Source organism: Aplysia californica, unplaced genomic scaffold, assembly GCF_000002075.1.
Source record: "Aplysia californica isolate F4 #8 unplaced genomic scaffold, AplCal3.0 scaffold00072, whole genome shotgun sequence".
In the NCBI taxonomy this organism is placed as follows: Eukaryota; Metazoa; Mollusca; class Gastropoda; order Aplysiida; family Aplysiidae; genus Aplysia; species Aplysia californica.
Window position 1 is genome coordinate 1306041 of NW_004797342.1, and position 9203 is coordinate 1315243.

General features: G+C 40.9%; 1 protein-coding gene across 1 annotated transcript in view; it reads right to left on the minus strand.

Annotated features, from left to right (window-relative positions):
* LOC101850786 (serine-rich adhesin for platelets) overlaps window positions 1-9203 on the minus strand; it is a 37474-nt gene that overhangs the window by 10215 nt on the left and 18056 nt on the right. The window contains exons 3-4 of the mRNA XM_005093931.2: window positions 4611-4738; window positions 1492-1552 (exon numbers count right to left, since the gene is read on the minus strand). Of these exons, the coding sequence (XP_005093988.1) occupies window positions 1492-1552; window positions 4611-4738 (189 nt within the window). The remainder of the gene's footprint in view (window positions 1-1491; window positions 1553-4610; window positions 4739-9203) is intronic.

The window sequence follows — 9203 nt, forward strand, 5'->3', positions numbered from 1 at the left end:
CACACACACACAAACACACACACACAAATACAAGCACACACACAGACACACACATACACACGCAAACATGCACACACACACACTCACGCACACACACACACACACTCACTCACACACACACACACACACACACACACACCTGTACATAGGAACAAACAAACACGCGCGCGCGTCTGCACTCACACACTTTGATGTGGAAGCTAAAAATGTTGAAGTTAAGAAGCGAAGTGCCTCCGTTGAATTAGAGAAATTCTTCTAGCATTTGTTTTGGGCCCGCCCCCGCTTTTTCTCCTCACAATTTGCACTAATAAACTTAAAACAAATAAACTAAAGAACCAATAACAATAGCTGAAAAAAACCCCAGCCACCACAAATCCGAAAGCAAACAAAAAGTAGCCCCTTCGGAACAAAAGCAGCGAAAAACAAAGGAAACGGCGGACAGTTACAGAATTTCAGAACAAAAGGATGGAGAGGCGAAGCATCATAACTTCTCTCAGCTGGTGGCTTTTAAAGTTAGTTTTGAATTGCGGCTGGCGATTGTTCATGTGGCTAAAACAGCCAGCACGAGGTCACAAGATATGGTTCAAGTAAACATTAGCTCGGGGGGCATACCTCTCAGAATGTTTGTGACGGTTTGATTTTATCCAGGTTCTCTCACGCTATTCTAGTACTTTGACCTCCCGACACAAACCTTCTCAAAGACACTCACTACGTGTTTTCACGATTTTGTATTGGCCCACGGGCTATTCTTTTAGGGGTTAAATATTACGGACGAAAAAGATAAGACAGTTGACAGAAGATGGAAGAAATACTTTGGCATTGGCAAAAAGATGTAGAAGTTATGATCGTAGAGACTAACTTATTATGAACTTTTCCTTTCCTAGTGTTGGCTTGCCGACAGAGACGGGACATCTTTCAATATTTTGAAATATTTGGAAGTAGGGCTGTAAAACAGAGGATAGACAAACCAAAGGAACACCATTTTTAGCATTGTAGTTGTAATTGTTTCACGCCTCCAGTGACACAAATTGCGTCATTTAGAAGGCGGGCTGTTTTGATCTCATCTGTTAGTCAGGGCCAATCCTTGTTGAGAAGGAGACAATACCCCGCAGCCAGGTGGAGTTACTTGATATAAATTATCTACTCTTTACCAAGCCATAGCAACCAACTGTTTTAAAATAAAAAACAAAACAAAAACGAAAGTAGGAGTTTTTACGCCTTGTAGATACAATTTAGGTTACTTAGGAGGAGGGCTTCCGACCCTGCCTGCCGGTCGGAGTCAACCCGGCCTGAGACGGATACAACATCCCATCAGAAAATCAGAAATACCGGGATACTTGATAAAACTTCACGCCACACGGGAATCGAACTAGCGTCTCCTGAGTGCGACAGCCAATCTCCTAAATGCTACACCACAGACGCCGGTAGCTGTTCATAGATACCTGGCATCTGATACAAATGATATTAACGACCAACGCTTAAAATACTCACCATTTTAGCTTGTGCAATATTCAAGTCGAAACTACTGCAAAATCCTCGTATACTTTCCTCCCTGTGGACAAAAAATAGAAGATTAATGGGGGGAAAACTCAAACCATTTCATACAGTTTTTAAAAAAGTCACTACCGATTTCATTTGCTACTTCAGCAATGAATGTGTTATTGTGCGCTCTAATGCGTTATGGTCCATAACTATCTTTTCATTGTTTATTCAAGTAAAGAATGATATTAATATGCTGATTCTTTAAAAAAAAAAAAGAGTGGTCTTTTGAATTGCGTGGCGCCACCATTTTTTTTTCGATAAACGGCATTCTCGCTAATGTCGCAAACTCCCCGCGATGAGTAAAGGATTTTTTTCATCGACATTTCTTTTCAATTTGTCGCTACTTTCCTTTTGCAACTTGTTAGGGACAAATTATACAGTCTAATTCTCTGCCGTCTTAAAGACGGGAAAAAATCATCCATAAACGTCAAGTTAAAAGTCCAACTCTTCATCTTTAGTTATACTGGTCTGAACATAAATATACTGTATTAATCACTTCACTGCCGGACCAGAGAACTGAGTAGTGGAGCATGTCTACGAGAAAAGGCGCATTCCTGTTTTTCATGAATCCCAGTTTATTAGACATACTAATTCATTGAAGGCTACCTTTTTGTTTGATTGAGTGGTTTGGTCACGTTGTTGTTCACTCTCAGCCATCAACACTATCGACCCTACAATGTAAGAGACAGTGAGCTCATCTCGCGGTGACCTTTGTGTTTACAAAACACTGCCCTCCCCTTCACACTCTCACAATCTTAGTTTATTTTTCTCTCAGCCACTCGAACTTGGTGGATTGGATGAAGGAAATCTAATTACCTACTTTTAGAGATAAAAAAACCCCCATCTAGATATGTAGAAATAAGACTAGAAAGTGAACAGATGACAAGATGCTTACCTATTATTGTTAAGATTGCCTTCTATCAACAAGCACCTGTGTTGTGTCGCAAAGTACAGTCATTTGGAATTAGGCTCGTGGGATTTGGCACGGCGTATGCAAATGAACAAAATCCGTAACATTAACAAATTTGCTCTTTTTCAATTATTTTTGGGGGGTTACAAAACCCATCTGATGAAAGGCAACTAAGCTTCTCTTATGTCACCAGAAAGGCAAACGCGAACAGCATTTTTGTCCTCCCAAAAGAGCATTCGAATCCAAATAGAAATGCAAATATTTAAAATACATATCAAGTTCACGCGTACCGGTTTAAGTATAAACGAGTCCATTAAATACCCATCCCACCTCTTGGACTACTTTGCATTAAATCGCTTGTCATTTTCCTTGACTAGTCTGCCCTTTCGCTGTAATATTATAGTGACAGACCACAGGATGCGTATATTTGGGAGTGGCTTTATATTTGTCATGTTCACGGGAAGATTTTTTTTCTGTATTTTTGTGAATAATTGTTGGCAATTCGGAGATAGCAAAACAAGATTATACGAAGTCATGATATGTCCATGTCAATATTGCCCTTACCAGATTTACTCGTAAATGAACGCAGGGCACCACCAAGCAACTCTAGTCCAACAACCCTTATAATTCTGCAGTTAAAAGAAAACAAATGAATTTGCAGGTTTAGGATGTTGTGAGTTCCGATGGTCTTCTTTGCCTTCGTGTTACCCGTTATGTCTAATTTCTCACACATTAATACAATTCCAGTGTCGGATTTCTATGTCTTAAACTCACTATAGTGACACCATTCATAACAAATTATGCGATACGTATGCCTTTAACTAAGTTATAACACTTTTCAATGCAGACACAGGCGTACGTATTGTACAGTATGTAAACCTCTCAGTGTAGACGCTTTAATTTATGTAGTAATATTCAGATCTCTGTATGATGTACAAGCACTGTATCTAAGGCACTAAATCCAATAATTTAGAAGAGTGAATTCAGCAAGCATGCCTATTAGATAAATAATTATAATCCTCTAATATCACTCCGTCGTAACCTTCTCAGCTTCTGCATAAGACGTCAAAGCAAACTTAACTGTTTCTTGTACCGGTGAGCTTAATTTAGTGTTTCTAATTTGATTTAAAAAAATCGTAGTTCGATACCTTGTTATACAGGCATTTGGATAGGGGGTGATTGGAGAATTTGACAAATAATATTATTAATGCCAGGTGTGCAGAATTTCAATTTTCTTCTCTTTTTATTTCACAGAAGGTTTCTATACAGATTATCATACATGTGATGCACAGGGCATATCTATTATCTTACAAACAGGCTTTCACACTATTTCGCAATCCCTAGTCCGTTTCCGCAAAGTCATCCCCACATTCCGTTATCAGGTTTTCCCCATGAGCTTGTTTAATACTCAGTATTAGTCTAGACTGTTTAGTTTATGAAACTGTCAGATCAGCCGATTTTTCTGCAGTACATCAAATAATTTGGTGGAAGCCAATTCTATTTTTAGCCAATTGACAATAGCCTGCAGTTGAGCTAAACTGAATTACTGAAGCTCCCACTATGAATACTTTCAGATTCAGGACCACCCCTCACAAGCCACTCTCTTTCTCTAACCGCCCCCCCCCCCCCACACACACACACAACGATTTCCTTTTTAACTTGTTCCCATTCTCCCATTCGTGCTTCCATGCGTATGTGTGTGTGTGTGTGTGTGTGTGTGTGTGTGTGTGTGTGTGTGTGTGTGTGTGTGTTTCTCTCTGTTTGTGTAGGAGTGTGTGTGTGTGTGTGAGTGTGTGAACGTAAGTGAGACTGCATGTGCGTGTGTGAGTGCGTGAACGTATGAAAATGCATGTGCGTGTGTATGTGAACGTATATATGGGAATACATGTGCGTGTGTGCACGTGTATATAAGCGAGAGTGTATGTGCGTGTGTTTGTGTGTGTGTGTGTGTGTGTGTGTGTGTGTGTTTGTGTGTGTGTGTGTGTGTGTGTGTGTGTGTGTTTGCGCGTATCCAAGTGAGTGTATGTGTGATCGTGTTTGCCCGTGTTTGGGAATCTGTGTATACGTGTAACTATGAGTGAGTGTGTGCGCACGCACGCACGCGCCCGCATTTGTGCGCATGATTCTATACACACTCTACGCGCATTTCAACACCTACCAGCGAGAGGTGCCACAGGTGAGAACCAGGTATGTGGTGCTGTTGTCGCGGCAGATGGTGGAGAGGAGGACCGATGACACCTCCATTGTCACAGACGTCAGTGTGTCCTCGCATGGGCCTGATGGAGTCTGAAGGAAATGCAAAGAAGGTCAGCAAAGATGCGACTGACTAACGCTTGGTTAAAGTTCATAATAAAAATTGTTTTTCCCCACCGCATATAATATTTAAAAAAAATTTATTTCATAATTGGAAGTCAAATTCTTTGTGACATTTATGACGACACTGTTTTTCAATCTGTTCTTTTTGGAACTATCTTAACAATACGTCATTGTTAATTGTAGAGACAAATCTCTCCGTTTATCAGACATGTCTATTCAAACAATATTGATGAAATACCATACTTGGGGAAATGTACTTTTACATTTTTGTTGTTGTCTTTTTTTTTCTTCCACAAAAATTTGCCAAGGCTGGTTTTTAAAGTTCGATCTCCAGTAATCGTATCTCAGGCAACCGTCATCGTATAAGTAACATGAACGCGTCATATTATGCAGAATTTATTTAGCTTTACATTGGCGTACTGCATGAGTGGGTAGTGCGTGAATTTGACACGATATTCGGGTGTATACATTTTCCAAGTTTCTTTTTGAATGTGTACGTGCTCTCTTGAGTAGAACGAATTCATGAAATGTGAATCGTCTCACTAAGAAGACAGTGCGCATCAAACTTCGTCTTGCGGAAGTAGCCACAGGTAGAGAGGCTTGCAAAACTTCTGAAAAGGTGTCACGTTGCCCTTGCGAATTGCCACGAGCGTGCGTGTGTGTCTCGCCAAACAAGAAGCTGGCTTCAAACGGAACAGCCTCATTAGAAAGGGAAACTGGCAAATGTCTTCTTTGTTTGCTGTTTATTGGCCAAAACCTCCGAGTCCTATAATGGCTACTATTGTCCTGAGTAGAGGAAGACCCCGACTCTGTCGTGCGTGTTTGACTTGGCGTGAGGACAATTCGAATTTTCCTGGGTTTCTCCCGAGGCCCCGAAAAGAATGTTTGGTGACCCTCAAAGCCTGGGCGTGTTTGATAAAGCAGACATACTTGATGCTCACAGATAATATGACGTCCGAAGATTTAGAAGTGTGCTGGGATTGTTCGTTATTCCAGAACCGATTTTGATTATTCGCAGATATGACGTCAAAAGTTTAGAGGGGTGTTGGGATAGCTCGTTATTCCAGAACCCATTTTGATTGGTGAATGAATTCTCAACTCTCACGTAGATAGATAGATAGAGAGATAGATAGATAGATAGATAGATAGATAGATAGATAGATAGATAGATAGATAGATAGATAGATAGATAGATAGATAGATAGATAGATAGATAGATAAGAAGTAAAACTTACCAGTGGAATCAGCAAATCGTCTACAGAGAAAAAAATAGAGAATGACACAGAGTCGGAGAGAGACACACACACACACACACACAGAGAGAGAGAGAGAGAGAGAGAGAGAGAGAGAGAGAGAGAGAGAGAGAGAGAGAGAGAGAGAGAGAGAGAAAGAGACAGAGAGACAGAGAGACAGAAAGACAGAGAGACAGAGAGAGACAGAGACAGAGACACAGAGAGAGACAGACAGACAGAGACAGACAAGAAGACAGACAGAGAGAGAGAGATAGATAAATAGAGAGAGAGAGAGAGTGTGTGTGTGTGTGTGTGTGTGTGTATGTGTGTGTGTGTGTGTGTGTGTGTGTGTGTGTGTGTGCATGTGTATATGTGTGTATGTGTGTGTATGTATGTATGTGTGTGTGAGAGTGTATGTGTGTGATAGAGATAGAAATAGAAAGAGAAAGAGAGAGGTAGTGTGTGTGTGTGTGTGTGTGTGTGTGTGTGTGTGTGTGTGTGTGTGTGTGTGAGAGAGACAGAGAGAGAGAGAGAAAGAGAGCGATAGTTTGTGTGTGTGTGTGTGTGTATGTGTGTGTGTGTGTGTGTGTGTGTGTGTGTGTGTGTTTGTGAGTAAGTATGTGGGTGTGTGAGAGTGTATGTGTGTGATAGAGACAGAAAGAGAGATAGAAAGAGAGAGAAAGTAAGAGAAAGAGAAAGAGAGAGAGAGAGAGAGAGAGAGAGAGAGAGAGAGAGAGAGAGAGAGAGAGAGAAAGAGGGGGGGGGGGCGTACATTTAGACAACGTTCTGATATAGAAGTCTTAAGTGGCGTCGGTGGCCTAAATACTAAACTACTGGACTCCTAATAATCGTGAGATTGCGGGTTCGGGGATTCGAGCCTCAGATCGGTCCGACATTGTGTCCTTGGGAAAGGCAATTTACACGAATTCCACCTTTCAGAGATGAACACGCCTCTTAAATGACCTAACAGTGTTGATAGTGCGTTAAACCCATACCATTTCAACATTTTTGAAAGCTTTTTTCACAACAAGAATTTCAAGTTCAAGACCAGACTTCTCTCATGTCAAGCAAACAACAGGGAAACAATACCATAAGGACTGAGTGTCCCCGCATTGTAACCTTGTTTTTGACCTTGCTGAACAAGCTGATTAATGGCCACAGGCCGATCATTGTGGGGCTAGCTTGCGTGGAGAGTCCACAGGAATAAAAAATGAATATATGTACTCGAGCAAAACCAAGGTGAAGAGAGGAAATCGCCATTTGATCCGCTCCAATATATATTTGCTTTGAGAGCAAACGATGAACTCCATGGACAAGGTGTAATTGTTTCTTTTTTAAATGTAGGCGTTTTCACACCCCCATCGACACAACGTAGTTAGAAGGCGGGATTCGAACTTGCCTCTCAAGGCCAACCTGGGTTGAGAGGGACACAGCATCCCAGCAGAAAGACCGAGATACTCGATAAATATCTCCCCACACGAGAATCGAACTCGTGTCACCTGCTTGCGATGGCAAAATGCCAAACCGCTACACCTCAGACACTGGAAGGTGCAATGGTGTCAACGATGAAGCTCATCAACACCTTCATTGAAACTGTTTTTAAAAAAGGAGCTTGGCGTACTGAATTTTCTATTGAAAGTCTTTGCTCTGATAAGTGTAATCCAGTGAATTTGCTAAATCTGCTGGTTGACTTTCAAGGTGTAAGTGCCTGCAAGTGACTCTATTGCTGACAAGTTCGATTTCTTTACAGGAAAATGCTTTCTTTTCAAGCCTAGATTTTGAGACTACAATTCATGAAGCTTTAGAAGCACTTTTTACGGATTTAGATCAAAGCTTGCGATTTTCATCTCAACCAGAGCTTGCTGAGAGACATCGAAACACGACAGCTAAAGACAAAAGACAAGGAGGATGTGCCTGGGACTGGCAGTTAAAGCTTTTAAATGTTTTTCCGCAGAATATTTCTCCACATCCACTTAATATTGAAGTTTCTTTTTTGTTTTTGAGGAGGAGCATAAACATCAAATCACAATAAGTTATACACAAAGAAATAGACAAATCTCATGAACTTAGAGAGAAACACTGGTACTTCCACAAAGACATTAAAGTAGTTTTTGCTTACACTGAGTATCTCGTAACCAGATGTCGTCTATAAACAGATCGAAGCCCAGCAATCACATAGGACATCGGGTCAATATTCTAGACGTAAAGCTACAAGCTACTTTTTCAAATGATGTGCATAGAGAAGCGCCCAACATGTCTCCACCGATACTAGCAAACAAACAATGCTGTGTTGGACTATGGGCCGGAGAAAAGCACTATAGATTAAAAATAATATTTCCTCAATTAGGATACCTCTTCGTCATTGAATGCAATATCTCCTCCCTCAGCTATAATCCGCAGCAACACAATCGATTGAATTCAAATAATCTTTTTCTGCAGTTGGCGAAGACTAATTGAAAGTGCATAGTTTCTACAAGGACTGTTGAACATTTATAGTGATTTACGCTCTCTGTGGACACATTTTACAGTTATCAGAGGACGGCTGTATTAGTCTCTACAGTCTGTGGCTGCGCTTAGCAACAATTCAACAGTTGTAATCAATAATCGATGGCTATCACAACAATCGCTAAAAGCTAATAGTTCACAAATCGATATTTTAAATATGTACTGGACATGAAGAAGAAGATCACACACAGTGGGTTTACCATACGACGAGTGAAAGTTTGCAGTATTGAAACTTGTATCTTTTCTTTAACTAAAATGAAGTTGGTTCAGGTCTACTTCAGCCCTCATGTAGGAGGTAGCATAAACCTGTCTTTCGTACATGAAATCATGACTTACCCCCGCCCGACTTTCAACACACACACACACACACACACACACACACACACACACACACACACACACAAAGACAAACACATACAAACACACACATTTATGCAAAAAACGCACACACACACACACACATACATACGCACACATACACACACATAGGCACACACTTACACACACACACACACACACACACACACACATCCAAAAATAGTCTCTATGTCTGTTTTATCTGTATATCTGTCTGTTTATCCCACTGTCTGCTTGTCTGTCTGTAAGTCTGTTTATGCGCCAGTATCTCTCTCTCTCTATCTGTGTGTCCATCTCTCTCTCTCTATCTGTGTGTGTCTCTCTCTCTATCTCTATCTCCC